At 36.5% G+C, this 16,534-nt stretch overlaps 1 protein-coding gene across 1 annotated transcript in view; it reads left to right on the top strand.

Moving 5' to 3' along the window:
• The window catches only part of ERCC6L2 (ERCC excision repair 6 like 2), a 199,323-nt gene that overhangs the window by 68,719 nt on the left and 114,070 nt on the right, over nucleotides 1-16,534 (top strand). Inside the window, exons 5-8 of the mRNA XM_007939191.1 lie at nucleotides 479-640; nucleotides 1,355-1,562; nucleotides 11,802-11,942; nucleotides 12,924-13,037. Of these exons, the coding sequence (XP_007937382.1) occupies nucleotides 479-640; nucleotides 1,355-1,562; nucleotides 11,802-11,942; nucleotides 12,924-13,037 (625 nt within the window). The remainder of the gene's footprint in view (nucleotides 1-478; nucleotides 641-1,354; nucleotides 1,563-11,801; nucleotides 11,943-12,923; nucleotides 13,038-16,534) is intronic.

Here is a 16,534-nt window from a genome sequence, read left to right on the forward strand (position 1 = left end):
GGTCCACGATTATCTTCTGTGTCTGTGTTAATTGGTTTCCCTTTTCTTTGTTGAAGAGGGTCTGTGCAATCCTTCTGCCTAGTCCGCCATCTTGACGGAACTCTCCCTGTATTAAATAACTTTTAAAATCATGAGTTTATATTGATGTTTTTCGTTCATATTTAGAGTTGCAGAATTTGCTTCTTTGATTTTTTGTGTCTCTGCTTTATTTTTTTAAAACCCTTTATTATGATTTTATAAGTGTTTAAATGAGTTTTTTTTATTCAGCCATTGACCTTTTTGTCATTTGTCATTATGTACTTTAATTTCATGGAGGTCCAGATCTGTAATAATTTAACTAATGAAGTGAGAATCCATGAACAGAGTAAAGAGAGAAAAATGTTTCAGACCTTGGTAGAGAAAGCTAATCTCTATGATTATATAGACTAAGAGAGGGAAGTTTTCTCAACTCTTCTTCTTTATTTTTCTCACTTTCTAGTTTAGAGTGGTCAGCCATCATTGTGGATGAAGCTCATAGAATCAAGAATCCAAAGGCTAGAATAACAGAAGTTATGAAAGCTTTAAAATGTGATGTCCGCATTGGCCTCACTGGAACCATTCTTCAAAACAACATGAAGGAACTGTGGTGTGTTATGGACTGGTGAGTGAAAACGCTTTTTGAGAAAATTACTTAATACTTCTATAGTTTATTACCTTGTTTTCTAGTCATTGTTGTTGTTATATGCTGTGGAGTCAGACCCAACTCATAGCAGCCCCTCCTTGGGTTTCCAAGGTGGTATCACTACTGAAGTAGATTGTCCAACCTTCCTTCCAAGGAGTGGCTGGTGCGTTTGAACTGCCAGCCTTCTGGTTAGCAGTCAAGTGCCTTAGGCACTATGCTACCAGAGCTCATTAGTATCGGAATAAATCAATTATTTGTCCATACAGAAGTTTTTGTTCCCAAACATGTTATCCAAGGTAGAGAGTCCTATGAAAACCTTTGTGCATGGCCATCTCCTTTATTTTTTGTGTGTTTTATTGCTCATTCTCCAGTTTACTACCCTTTTGTGAGTCTTGCTTTGATTTTCAACTTTACTATTTTTCTGTACTAATATTATAGTTTAAAGCCCATCTTTATTAGTTTCAGTTCTTCAAGTAATTATACAAGCTAATTACCAAATCCATCATCATCTTACAGTTATAAACTAAAGTTGTTGTAATGAAAGAACATTGTATTTTCTTGGCTTTTGTTATTTTATTATTGCTGTCATCAGTAGACAAATGACTTAGTATATGTCTTACAAAATGGAAGTCAAAGTTTTTCTTTTTAGATAATTTAATACAGCCCTAACATTTTCTTATTGCCTTTACAAAGGGCTGTGCCAGGACTTTTAGGTAGCAGGAGCCACTTTAAGAAGCAGTTTTCTGACCCAGTAGAACACGGTCAAAGACACACAGCAACGAAAAGAGAACTAGCTACTGGCAGAAAGGCCATGCGCAGATTGGCAAAAAAGATGTCTGGTTGGTTTCTCAGGCGTACCAAGACCCTCATCAAGGATCAGTTGCCTAAGAAGGAAGACCGGGTGAGAACTGAATTTGTGTGTATTGTTAAAGTCTTGTTATATTTTATTTTTTTCCTTAAAAATTTCCCTTCTAAGAGGAAAATAACACCAATAATATTTTAGAAATACTTTTTTTTTAGCTTTCTACTCTGTGTGAAGAAAATAACTGTTATATGTAGAGAAAATATTAACTGAATCAGTTGCTTTCCTTGTTAACTTTGCTAACCTGTTAAATAATAGGTTTACTGTTAGTACACATTAAACTCATCTCATTTCTCTTATTGTAGCAAAAGAAAGTTTTCGATATAATTCTTCCTTAGTGAAGAAGAGAGAGCTTTTCTCCGTAACGTGTTTTCCGTTCATACTTTGTACTTTGCGTACAGTCCACTGTCTACCAACCAATATATCCTGTCTGTTGTTTGGCTGAAAGTCAAAAAGAACATTTCAAAATCTACCTTGAAGTAAAATGATGTCAGTGATCGGATAATATCCATATGACTACAAGGAACACCAATAAAAATGACTGTTAATCAAATTTATGTACCAACCACTGAAGACAAAAATGAAGAAACTGAAGGTTTTTACCAACTTCTGCAGCCTGAGGGAACTTTGGTGGCATAGTGCCTAAGGCATGTGACTGCTAACCAGAAGGCTGTTGGTTCAAACCCACCAGCCACTCCTCTGAAGGAAGGTTGTGCCCAACCTTCTTCCATAGTAATACTGCCTTGGAAAGGAGGGGTCTCTGTGAGTTGGATCTGACTCCAAAGCAGTGAGTTTGGTTTGTTTTTTTTCTGCAGTCTGAAATTCACCACATGTGGTCAAGATGCATTGATAATACTGGTGTTTGGAATGTGAAAGTTGGAAATGAAGAATAAACATCAATAGTTGGAAAATACAACTTCAGTATAGAAATGACACTGGAGATTGCATGATAGAATTTTGCAAAGGCCAATGACATATTGGGAGCTCTGGTAGCATAGTGCCTAAGGCATTTGATTGCTAACCAGGAGGCTGGTGGTTCTAACCTACCAGCCACTCCTCAGAAGGAAGATTGGGCAATCCACTTCTGTAGAGATACTGCCTTGAAAACCCAAGGAGGGATCTCCTGAATCAGACTCGACTCGATGACAGTGAGTTTGGTTTGGTTTTGTAATAACATATTGATTACAGAAACCTCTTAAACAACATAAAAGATAACTATATACATGGACCTCACTAGATGGAGTACACAAGAATCAAATAAACTACATCTATGGAAGGAGACGATGGAGAAGCTCAGTATCATCAGTCACAACAAGGTCAAGGGCCAACTGTGGAACAGACCGTTAATTGCTCACATGCAAGCTTTAAATTGATACAGAAGAAAATTAAATCAAGTCCCCAGGAGCCAAAATAGGACCTTGCGTATATCCCACATGAATTTAGAGACTATCTGAAGAATATATTTGACACATTGATCACCAGTGACCGAACACCAGACAAGTTATAGGATGAAAGTAATTATATCATACATCAAGAAAGCAAAAGGTCATTAAAAAGACAGGAAAGGAAGAAAGGCAAAAATGAATGCCAGAAGAGACTCTAACTTGCTTTTGAATAGAGAGTGGCTAAAGAGATTGGAAGAAGTGATGAAGTGAAAGAACTGAACAGAAGATTTCAAAAAGCAACTAGAGAAGACCAAGTATTATAATTAAATGTTCAAAGACTTGGAGTTAGAAAGTTGAAATGGAAGAATGCACTTAGTAGGATTATATATAATAGTATTTAGCTATTTTGACTTTAACTCTTGTTCTCACCTCTGGGTCTTACTTTGCCTTGATCACTTGTGCTGACTTCCCCTTTGTTGTTTATTGCCTTCCTCTTAACCAAAGTTAATATGCGTCTACACTCTAGTAAGTGATTTATCCTCCCTTCCCTCCTACGATGATAGCCATCAAAGGATGTTTCTTTCTACATGAAAACCTTTCCTTGACTTTTTATAGTAGTGGTCTCACACAATATTTGTCCTTTTGTGTTTGACTAATTTCACTCAGCATGGTGTCCTCTAGGTTCATCCTTGCTATGAGGTATTTCACAGGTTCATTGTATAATATTTCATTGTGTGTGTGTATCATAGTGTGTTTATGTACTCATCTGTTAATGGGTACTTAGTTTGTTTCCGTCTTTCCATTGTGAATAATACTGCAATGAATACGTGTATGTATATATCTATCCATGTCTCTAGGTTATATACCTAGTAGTGGGATTACTGGATCATACAATATTGCTATTACCAACTTTTCAAGTAAGTGGCATTCTGTTTTCTGCAGTGGTTGCAGTATTTTACAATCTCATTAGCAGTGTATTTGGGTTCCAATCTCTCCATACCCTTGCCAGTGTTTGTTGTTTTCTGTTGTTTTGAACTTTGCTATTAATGCTAGGTGAGATGTATCTCATTGTTGTTTTGATTTGTATCTCTAAAGGCTTATAATCACAATCATTTCTTCATGTGTTGTTGGCAGCCTGAATGTCTTCTTTGGTGAAGTGTCTGTTTATGTCCTTTGCCCATTTTTTAATTGAATTGTTTGTCTTTTTATTGTTGAAGTGTTGAAGTTTTAGAGATTAGTCAGTCATCTGATACGTCATTGCCAAAAAGTTTTCCCAGCCTGTAGGTTCTCTTTTTACTCTTTTGGTGACATCTTTAGATGTGCATAAATGTTTAACTTTTAGGAGATTTTAGTTGTCTAGTTTGTATTCTACTGTTTGTGCATTTTTAGTTATGTTTCTCGTACCATTTATTAGGGCCCTTAAATTTGCCCATTTTTTTCTTTGATGATTTTTATTGTTTTATGTTTTACAGTTAGGTCTTTGTTCCATATTGAGCTAATTTTGGTGCATAGTGAGAGATGTGGATCCTGTTTCATATTTCAGCAAATGGATATCCAGTTTTACCAGGACCTTTTGTTAAAGAAACTACCTCTTCCCCATTTAATGGGTTTTGGTCCTTTGTCAAAGATCAGCTTTCCTTAGGTGGATGGATCTACTCCTGGGTTCTCAATTCTGTTACATTGGTCTATGTGTCTGTTGTATAGTAGGTTTTGAGATCCTATTTTGTTCTTCTTTAGTAGTGCTTTGATTATCCAGGGTCTGTTACCTGTCTCACCAGCCACTCCTCAGAAGGAAGATGGGCAATCTACTTCCATAGTAATACTGCCTCGGAAACCCAAGGAGGGGTTGCTATGAGTCGGGGCCAACTCGACGGCACATAACAACAACAACATTATGTTTCCCTTTAAAGTTGGTGATTAGTTTTCCCATCTCTTTAAAGAATGATGATAGAATCTGAATCAGGATTGTATTATAGCTGTACATTTCTTTGGGTAGAATTGATATTTTCAGAATGTTAACTGTTCCTGTCTATGTGCTTGGTATATTCTATTTATATAGATCTCTTTTGGTTTCTTGTAGTAGTGTTTTGTACTGTTAGTTGTATACGTTTTTTCTACCTCTTGTTAGATTTATTCCTAAGTAATTAATCTTTTGATTGGATATTGTAAATGGTATTGTTTTCCTGATTTGCTTTTCAGATTTCTTTTTGTTAGTATAGAGGAATCTGACTGATTTTTGTATGTTGATCTTGTATCCTGCCGCTTTGCTGAATCCTTCTGTTAGTTCCAGTAATTTTCTTTGAGTCTCTGGTCTCTAGAATTTTCTCTATATAGAATCACATCACCTGCCAAGTAGTAATATTTTTACTTCTTCTTTGGCAATTTGGATGCCTTTCATTTCCCTTTCTTGCTCTGGCTAGGACTTTCAATATATTGTTGAATAGCAGTGATATAGAGTCTCCTTATCTGGTTTCTGTTTGCAAGGGGAATGTTTTCAGTCTCTTCAGTTGAGAATAATGTTGGCCATTGGTTTTGTGTTGTTGTTGTTATTTGCCATCGAGTCAGACCTGACTTATAGCGACCCCTCCTTGGGTTCCCAAAGCAGTATCACTATGGAAGTAGATTGCCCAACCTTCCTTCCAAGAGGGCTGGTAGGTTTAAAACACCAGCCTTCTGGTTAGCAGTCAAGTGCCTTAGCCGCTATGCTGTGCCCTTAATTATGTCATTTCCCTTCTATTCCTATTTTACTGAGCATTTTTTATTGGGAATAGTTATTGACTTTTGTCATGATCCTGTGGCTATTTTTCCTTTTTTTTTTTTTTTTTTTAATGTGGTGTGTTACATTGATAGTATGAATCCCACATGGTCATGATGGTCTTTTTTTTTTTTTTTAAATATGATGTTGGATTCTCCTGGTTAGGATTTTGTTGAGAATTCTTGCATCTATGTTCATGATGGATATTGATCTATAATTTTCCTTTTTAGTGGTTTCTTTGCTGGTTTTAGTATCAGGATTATGCTTGCTTCATAAAGTGAGTTCCAGCATATTCCATCCTTTTCTGTGTTCTGGAATAGTTGGAATACAAATACCTTTTCTCAGAATGTTTGGTAGAATTCACCTGTGAAGCCTTCTGGGTCAGGACTGTTTTTAGTTGGAAATTTTTTTTTTATGACCTGTTTAATTTCTTCTTTTTTGATGGATCTGTTCAGATTTTGTACCTCAGATTATGTTAGTTTGGACGGGCACTGTGTTTTTAGAAATTTTCCATTTTTTATAGTTTTTCGTACTATTCTTTTATTATCCTTTTTATTTCAGTTGGTTCTGTTGTGACGTTGCCTGTTTTACTTCTAATTCATGTTATTTGTGTCTCCTTTTTTTTCTTTGTTAAACTTGCCAGTGGTTTGTCAGTTTTATTTTCAAGAACTAACTTTTAGTCTTAATTCTTTCTATTGCTTTTCTGTTTCATTAATTTCTACTGTAGTGGTGTAGTGCCTAAAGCATTTGACTGCTAACCAGAAGGGCTAGTGGTTCATACCCACTAGCCACTCCTCAGAAGGAAGACTGGGCAATCTACTTCCATAGAGATAATGCCTCAGAAACCCAAGGAGTGGTTGTGATGAGTTGAACTGACTTGACAGCAGTGAGTTTGGTTTGGTTTTTGTAATCTTTATTATTCCCTTTCTTCTAATGTTTAGGGGTTTTTTTTGTTTTACTGTTCTTTTCCTAATTGGTGGAGATTGGAGATGTTGGATTAAGGTGTTGTTTTTGGTTCTTCTTTTTTTGATGTGTGCTTTTATTGCTATAAATTGTCCTCTGAGCACTCCTTTTGCTGTGTCCCAAAGATTTTTGTATGTTGTATTTTCATTCTCATTTGATTCAAGGAATACTTTTATTTCTTCTATTCCCCAGTATTTTTAAGCAGGCTATTACATAATTTGTATATATTTGAGTTTTACTTTACCTTGATCACTCTGTTGTTGGCTTCTAATTTTATAGTGTTTTGATCTTAGAAGATGCTTTGCTGTGTTTAAATGTTGTTAAATTTATTGACGCTTGCCTGTGGCCTAACATATGGTCTATTCTGGAGAATGTCCATGTGCACTGGAAAAGAATGTATATTGTGCTGTTGTTGTTGGAAGAAGTGTTCTGCATATATCTGTGAGGTCAAGTTGGTTGATTGTATTCTTTAGATCTTCTGTGTGTTTGTTGAATTTCTTTCTAGTTGTTTTGTCCTTCATCAAAAGTGGTATATTAAAGTCTCCTATTGTTATTGTGGAGTTGTCTATTTCTCTTTTCAGTTCTGTTGAAATTTGATTTATAGATTTTTAGGTTCTTTGATTGGGTGCATGGATATTATTATGATTATGTTCTCTTGTTGGAATGACCCTTTAATCATTATTTAATATGCTTCCTTATCTCTTTTGCTAAATTTTGTCTGTTTTATCAGAAATTAATATTGCCAATCCTGGTCTTTTTTGGTTGCCATTTTGTTGATATATGTACTTCCATCTCCTTTGATTTTTTTAGCTTATTTTTATCTTTGTGTGTAAGGTGTGTCTCTTGTAGACAGCATATTATGGGTCATATTTTCTTATCCATTCACTACTCTCTTGACTGGTACCTTTATCTTTGTCATTCAGTGTAATTATTAATAGGTATGAATTTGTTGTTATCATTTTGCTGTGGTATTCTTTTTTTTTTTCTGTTGTTGATGGTTTCTTTATTACGTATATTTTTTGTGTTGAGTTCATTTTGCTTACAAATTTTATCATTTCTTTTGTTGCTATTGTTTTAGTGTTTACTGGGTTTTTAGGATTTCCTTCTTTTTGTTTTGGTGAGAAGGTTTATTAGGGTTCTTTGAGGTTATCCTGTAATTTATTATTGTCTTCCCAAATTTAAAGGAGTTCATTCTATCCTGATATTGTTTTGACTTCTCCATTTGGAAGTTCTGTAACTATATCATTTATGTCTTCTTTTTGCTTTGTAATTGTTCTCATCTACAAATTGACTTTTCTGCCTCCCAATTTTCAGTTTTGTAGGTTTATTTTGTTTTTGATAGTTTAGTTATGTGGGTTAATTTCCAGGTGATGTTGTCTAGTGTCTCAATTACAGGTTGTTGTCTGCTATTATTGGTTCTTTGTCTAAAGGACTTCCTTTAGCATTTCTTACAAGGTCGTTCTGCTTTTTTACAAATCTCTTTAATTTCTATTTAATATAGAAATGTCCAAATTTACCAGGGTATATGCGGGATAATTTTGCTTGATCTATAATTCCTGTTTGACAAATTTTTTCTTTCAGGGTTTTATATATGTCACCCTTTTTTTTTTTTTCTTGCATGGTCCCAACTGAAAAATCAGAGCTTAGTCTTTCTGATTGTCCTTTGTACATAACTTTTTGTTTTCCCTAAGCTGCTTTAAGAGTTATTTCTTTGTCTCTTATTTTAAAAAATTTGATTATTATATGTCTTATTATGTTTTGACATCTATCATATTTGAGGATCATTGAGTTTCTTGAATATATATCTTCTCTCTCTCTCTTTGATGTTAGGGAAATTTTCTTCTTTGACAAATCTTTGACAATTTTCTTGGTACTTTTTTTTTAATCTCTTCCTATTCTGGAATTCTTCCATTGATTCAGTTCTGTTCCTTTGCCCTTCCAATACACTATCTATTTCTGAAATTTTAGTATCAGTCTTCTGGATTTCTGTTTGCTGGCTTTGTATGGTTTCTAATTTTCCATTTATTTTGTCATTTTTTTCTTGTATTATTTTCCTGAATTATTCTAGAGTTTTGTCTGTTTTTTCCTCAATCTCTTTCTTAATCTGAAAGTGTCCTAATATAATTACTTTGAATTCCTTATCAGGTAGTTCCAGTGCCATTTCTTTTTCTGGAGATTTTCTGGCCTTGTGTTTTGGTCACTTGTTTGAGCCCTCTTGTCCTGTTTGTGTTTGTGTGTGTGTGTGTGTGATTTGAAGTTGTCTGTTGTGTCTCAGACATTGTGGTATTACTATATTTATTTGTTGACTGTATGTTAGTTTGCTTCACCCTGATTTGTTTTGTTTTGTTTTAATATATCCAGGAAATGTGCTAGGCATGCTAACTGTGGTTACTAGTTTTGCAGCCCTGGAGCTCTCACCACCTGTCTTGAGGTGGATTGATGGTGGGTGAGAGTGTGAGCACTAGTCTCAGGGCACTGGTCATGTAGAGCAGCTGAAAGCAGGCTGGCCAGGTGTTGACCACCTTCTGTCTTCAAAATAGTGGTGCTAGAGTGGGTGGTGGCACTTGCCCAGTGGTTTAGATGGCATGTGTGATAGGTATGTAGGATCACCAGCTCCTGACTTACAGGGAAAAGAGAGGGGTTGGGGTAGGAAGAGGGGAAAAAACAAAAGAAAAGAAAACAGGGAGGTAGGAGGGAAGAAATAAGAAAAAAGAAAGAGAAAAAGTGGCACAGCACTGGTGTAAGCACTAGCCATTAAACACAGTAAATGTATGATAAGAAAGTTATTCATAGTAGTTTAGAGCTTGGACTCTGGAATTTAAGTATTCAAGGCTTGAGTCCCGACTCCACTACTTTTGAACTTTGTAACTTCAAGCACTTTAGGCACTTGAATGCTAACCAGGAGGCTGTTGGTTCCAACCCACCAGCCACTCCACGGGAGGAAGATTGGGCAATCTACTTCCATAGTGATACTGCCTCAGAAACCCAAGGAGGGGTCACTATGAGTTGGGTCTGACTTGATGGCACATAACAACAGCAACAACAACAGTCTCAAACCTTGGTTTCTTCATCTGTTAAATGGGAATGATGATAATGTTGTGAAATGCAAGACATATAAGAAATGTTCGTAAATGTTACTGTATTTTTTAATAACAACAACTCAAAATACCCTCATGGGCTATAATCATCTATATTCTCTTTTAATTATTCTTATATGTACTGGTATACTTAAGATAAGGGTCAAGATGTACCTAATATTTTATATATATATTACTTTTATCTAACACTATTTTATATAAACAGAAATGAAACCAAACCAGTTGCCTTTAAATCAGTTTTGACTCATGGCAACCCTTGTGTTACAGAATAGAACTGCACTCCATAGAGTTCTCAAGGCTGTGACCTTACAGAAGTACATCTCTAGGTCTTTTTTCCAAGGCATCTCTGGGTGGGTTCAAACCACCAGCCTTTCTGTTGGTAGTTGGGTACTTAACCATTTGTGCCACCCAAGGACTCCTGTTTTATATAGACATTGTATATTTGCTCAGACACACATATTTGTCATTTTCTATTGCAATAGTTTTCCATTATAGTGATATAAAGATACAACACATATAAATATTTATTAACAGATGGTTCCTTCCCTTGTTCACATTCTTCAAAGTTCTATTGTATTTATTTTTATAATCCTGGTTACATATATAGGAGCTCTGGTAGCATAGTGCCTAATGCACTTAATTGCTAACCAGAAGGCTGGCGATTCAAACCCACCGGCCACTCCTCAGAAGGAAGGTTGGGCAATCTACTTCTGTAGTGATATCGCCTTGGAAACCCAAGGAGGGGTCGCTATGTGTCCAGTCTGGCTCAAGTGCACATAACAACAACAACAGTTACATATATAGGAGCTCTGGTAGCATAGTGCCTAAGGCATTTGACCAGAAGGCTGGCGGTCCAAACCCACTAGCCACTCCTCGGAAGGAAGGTTGGACAATCTACTTCCCTAGTAATACTGCCTCGGCAACCCAAGGAGGGGTCGCTATGAGTCGGAGCCGACTCAACAGCACACAACAACAACAACAGTTACATATATAGGGAGCTATGGTGGCATAATGCCTAAGGCATTTGACTGCTAACCAGAAGGCTGGAGGTTCAGATCCACCAGTCACTCCTCAGAAGGCAGATTGGGCAGAAACCCAAGGAGGGGTTGCTATGAGTTGGGTCTGACTCGATGGCAGTGAGTTTTTAGTTACATACAGCTATATCTAGAAAGATTTACCAATTTCCAGTGATACCAGAAATACAGTGTATATTGTATCTCTCATAGCCTTAACCTATCCTAACCTATTGCCACTGAGTCAACTCTGACTTATAGCAACACTACAGGACAGAGTAGAAGTGCCCCATAGGCTTCCAAGGCTATAAATCTCTATGGAAGCACAGTGTCACACCTTTCTTCCACAGAGCAGCTAGTGGTTCCCAACTGCCAACCTTCTAGTTAGCCCAGAGCAGTTAACAACTGTACCAACAGAACTCTTTCCCCATAACCTTAGAGGCATTGTTTTATCATATGCTTTTCTTGAATTTGGGTACAAAATAGAAACTTGTAGTTGCTTTTCTCTGTATTTACTTAATCCTTACCTTTACTGAGTTTAGCACTTATAAAAAGACATTAAATACAAATACTGCCTATCTCTTCAGTTGTCGGTATTATAAAAAGGATTTTTTTACTTTTTTCTGTTTCTAAGTATTTCATTACGTCCTGTCCATTCCTTTATTCTGAAATCTTCCATTTTTTTCCTTACCATGATTTTAGTTTGACATATATTTTAATCACTTATATGCATGGTAGGCTAATATGGACCCCTGAAAAGATCTACAGTATGTCGAGAAATATATAAGGAAATCACATAACTTGTTCTCATATTTTCATCCCTTTTAATTAAAAAACAAACTATATGAGATTTATTTTAAAATGAAGTGATAATTTGTATAGAGTGTGAAGGGGACCAGTAATATAAGAGAATCGGGAGAAATTGTCATAACAGTGTAACTAGAGGAAAGAAAATTTCTTGATGATGAAGTTTCACTGCTGTAAGCTATAAAATCTAATGTACATGGTGATTTTTATTCCTAAAAAAAGATACTAATAATTGACCTTGTGTTTTATCTTGATAGGTGCTGTATTGTTCTCTGACAGATTTCCAGAAAGCTGTCTATCAAACTGTGTTAGAAACAGAAGATATAACTTTGATACTTCAGTCTTCTGAGCCTTGTACCTGCAGCAGTGGCCGAAAAAGGAGAAATTGTTGTTATAAGGCAAGCATTACAGGATTACATCTTTACTCACTTGCTTTTAATTAGGTTGTGCTCTATTCTAGAGTCAGAGAAAGTTGCAATAAAGTAACTTTTCCTCAGCTAGATCTTTAACTTTGGAAGCTGTTAAAAAAAAAAAAAAAGTAATAATTGTCAGTATTTTATGGTATCAAATAGTAATTGTAGATAAAATCCAGTATTCAAATATCCTTTCAAAAAACTTTTTTGAAAGTAGACATCAATTTTATAGTCTCTCTTTCAGATTTTCTTGGAAAGTACTTCCATCTTGAAATTTTATTTCATTTTCAGGAACTTTCTCATTATTAATAGTAAACTAATTTACTGATTGATAGGCTTAAAATACTATTCTGATGTGAGCTAAGTGTCAATTTTATATAAATTGTGTATCTGTAGAATAGAGAAAGCATTTTATTTAGAAACATATTCATTTGTACTTTTTACCTTTGTGTATATTGCTTGCTCTTTTTTTTTTTAGCCTCTCTATTTTATTATCAAATTATCTGTCACATAACCATGTACATAGAATAAATATCTGGACCGACATGTATTCCATCTCATGTTTATTTTACTTCTTTTAACCATTTCCCTTTTTTGTAATATCCCCTTTTCCTAGGAAACCTTGCAGCATAAATGGGAGGAGAGGGTACAGGAATCACAACAACACTGCCACTGTACCAGAGAGTGTATTATTAAGGGTCTCTTAACTGCAGTATATCTATCACTGTGTATAATTAAGATAAAGACTTTGTGCAGTGGAGAATTTCTCTTTTCTTTTATTGAAAACATCACTGTAGTATAATTGACCAAAATGTGATTCCACATTAGCAATTCGTGCATATTTTGTATAAACAATTGACCATCTTTTTCTCAGGATAAATATTGTAAGTGATATGTTTTGTAAGCAGCTACATATCTATATTAATCTTTTCGTTGTTTTTATTTTCTGTATTTTTCTGGTTACAGACCAATTCAAAAGGTGAAACGGTGAAAACCTTGTATTTCAGTTACCTTGCAGTCCTTCAGAAAGTAGCTAACCATGTCGCTCTACTGCAGGCTGCGAGCAACTCTCAACAGCAGGTTTGAGTTGGCTTTTTTTTTTTTTTTTTTTTAATTTCTTTGTGATGCTATGTGGTATAAATATTTTGTATTTGGTACACAATTTGACCAAAAGGAGCCCTGGTGATGCAAACAGTTAAGCACTCAACTATTAACCACTGAATCCGAAATGACTCAGTGCTACCTAACAACAAGGTATTTCTTAGCCAAATACCCTTGTTACTCTTGTATGATATTTACGAAGAAACTGACGTGATTGTTCTGTTTTTCTTTTATAACTTTTTATTGTGATTTTTGTGAAGGTTTACAAAGCAGATGGCTTTTCCATTAAACAATTCATAGACATTTTGTTTTGTGACATTGATTGCAATCCCTACAATGTCTCAGGACTTTTCCTACTTCCTCCCTGTGTTTCCCATTTCCATTCATCTCTCCTATCCCTTCTTGCCTTCTAGCTTTAAATGCTGCCCTTTTAAACCGTATGGTTGCTTGTTCTAAGGAATGCATACCTACCTGGCATTACTGCTCACCTTATAGGCCAGTCTGTTATTTGGCTGAGAGTTGAGCCACAGGGGTGAGTTCAGTTCCAGGTTTTAAGAGTGTCTAAGGACCATAGTCTCAGGGGCTCTACCAGTCTCTATCAGACCAGTAAACCTAGCCTTTTTTTTTTTTTTACTTTTGTTCCACATCTTCTTCTACTCTATCCAGGACTTCCTGTTGTAATCCCTTTCAGAGTGGTCAGCAGTGGAAGCCGGGCACCATCTAATTCTGGTCTCACAGTTGTGGAGGCTGGGGTTTGTGAGGTCCATTAGTCCTTTGAACTAATTGTTTCCTTAAGTCTGAATTTCTTCATTCCTCTTTGCTGCAGATGGGAAGAGACCAATAAGTTGTACCTTAGATGGCTGCTCACAACCTTTTAAGACCTTAGTTTCTACTCACTAACTTAAGATGTAGAACTTTGTCTTTGTGGACTATGTTATGCCAGTTGACCTTGATGTCACCTGAGACTATGGTCCTGAGCCCACAGGCCCAGTGACTCATTCTTTCAAGGTATTTGGTTATGGCTAAGTTTTCATGGGAGCTCTGGTAGCATAGTGGCTAAGGCACTTGACTGCTAACCAGAAGGCTGGCGGTTCAAACCCACTGGCCACTCCTCGGAAGGAAGATGGGGCAATCTACTTCCGTAGTGATACTGCCTGAGAAACCCAAGGAGGAGTCGCTATGAGTCAGGTCCGACTCGACGGCACATAACAACAACAACAACAACAACAACAAGTTTCCATAACTTTACCCCTTGTATGCTCTACTATATTCATGGATATATTTGCAGTACATATAGATACATATGTAGAGATATCCTCTGTCAAACCTGTATCTATTCATTCAGATAGCATCTCTGTGTATCCACTCATAGATTATTGCAATTACTGTTATTGCAGAAATGTGTATGTAATAGTATATACATTTGCTGCCTTTAATTCTTGTGCTCCTTCTACTCTCTTCCTTTGCCTTTATAATGTTATGCTTACCTCCCACTTATTATATATTGCCTTTGCCTTCACCCAGGTTAATACGTGACCACCCTCTAGTTACAAATTTACTGTCCCTTCCCCTCCCACCCATACTGACTTGTAGTAGTTAAGGTTATGTGTCAATTTGGCTGGTCCTGGTTTTGGGTGGGTGGGCAACTGGATATAGTTATTCACTGTGATACTGGTAATCAGCTCTATGGTGGAATCTACTGGAGCAGCTGAATAGCTGCCTTAGTGATGTGATCTGCTTCTAGTATATTACATGTTGCTTTAAGAAAGGTTTTGAGCTTTTGGGCACACCTGGATCATGCATAGGAGCTCTGGTAGCATAGTGCCTAAGGCTTTTGACTGCTAACCAGAAGGCTGGCAGTTCAAACCCACCAGCCACTTCTCAGAAGGAAGGTTGAGCAATCTACTTCTGTAGTGATACTGCCTTGGAAAACCAAAGAGGGGTTGCTGTGAGTCAGGTTTGACTCAACAGCAGTGGGTTTGGTTTGGTTTGGTTTGGATTCTGCATTGGCCGAGTCTTCATCTCAGTGGTCTGCCATGTTGTGTGCCTATCTTGAGACTGTTTCTGGACTTGAACTAGTGGACTGCCATGTTGCTTGATAATTTTGGGACTGCGCCATTTTACTTGTCTACCTTGGGTTTGTCAGCTTCAGCAGCCAGCAGCTGCTTGAGTTAATAGACATCTCCAGCTTCAGTGGGCTGGGAGCAGGAGGCAGAGCTGAAGCCCAGGGTCAAGGAGCCTTCACCTAAACCTAGAGCTGGCACTTTGAACTCCGACTTCTAGCCTCCTAAATGGTAACAGAATAAATCCCTATTTGTTAAAGCCAAATATTTGTGATCTTTTTATTGGGAGCTCTGGTAACAAAGTGCCTAAGGCACTTGACTGCTCACCAGAAGGCTGGTGGTTCAAACCCACTAGCCACTCCTTGGAAGGAAGGTTGGGCAATCTACTTCTATAGTGATACTGCCTCGGAAACCAAGGAGGGGTCACTATGAGTCAGGTCCGATTTGATGGCACATAACAACAACAACAACTGTTACAGCAGCACTAGAGAACCATAGCAGTAACCTTCAAAGAATATTTCTTTCTATATGTAAACCTTTTCTTGCCTTTTTACCATACAGGTCTCATAAAATTGTCTTTTTGTGATTTCACTCAGCATAATGTTCTCCAGGTTCATCTATGCTATGAAGTGTTTTGTAGATTCATCATTATTCTGTAAGGTTGCTTTGCTTATCTGGAGCATATTTCCTTCTATATAAAGTGATTAGTTTTTCCATTTCTTAAAAGAATGATGATGTAATCTAGATCAAGATTGCATTATAGCTGTACATTGCTTTGGGTTGTATTGACATTTTCAGAATGTTAAGTGTTCCTATCCATGAGCTTGGTATATTCTTCCATTTATATAAGTCTCTTTTGGTTTCTCATAGTAGTGTTTTGTACTTTGCTTTGTAAAGGCCTTTTGCATCTCTGGTTAGATTTAAATGGTATTGTTTTCTTGATTTCCTTTTCAGAGTTCCGTATGTTAGTGTAGAATAATCCAACTGATTTTTTATGTTGATCTTGTAGACTGCCACTTAGCTGAATCCTTCTAATAGTTCCAATAGTTTTCTGGGATTTTCTATGTATAGAATCATCATCTTCAAATAGTGGTAGTTTTACTTCTTCTTTGCCAATTTGGATGTCTTTATGGCCCTTTCTTGCCTTATTGCTCTGGCTTGGACTTCCAATATAATATTGAATAGGAGTGGTGATAAAGGTCATCCTTGTTTGGTTTCCATTTGAAAGGGACTATTTTCAGTGTCTCTCCATTGAGAATAAATAGACTTTTTTTTTTTTTTTTTGTATATACCTTAATTATGTTGAGGAATTTCCCTCCTATTTTCATTTTGCTAAGCGTTGTTATCGGGGAGCTCTGGTAGCGTAGTGCCTAGGGCACTTGACTGCTAACCAGAAGGCTGCGGTTCAAACCC

This window comes from Orycteropus afer, unplaced genomic scaffold (genome assembly GCF_000298275.1).
Source record: "Orycteropus afer afer isolate SDZICR_OR568_19922 unplaced genomic scaffold, OryAfe1.0 scaffold00005, whole genome shotgun sequence".
Classification (NCBI taxonomy): Eukaryota; Metazoa; Chordata; class Mammalia; order Tubulidentata; family Orycteropodidae; genus Orycteropus; species Orycteropus afer.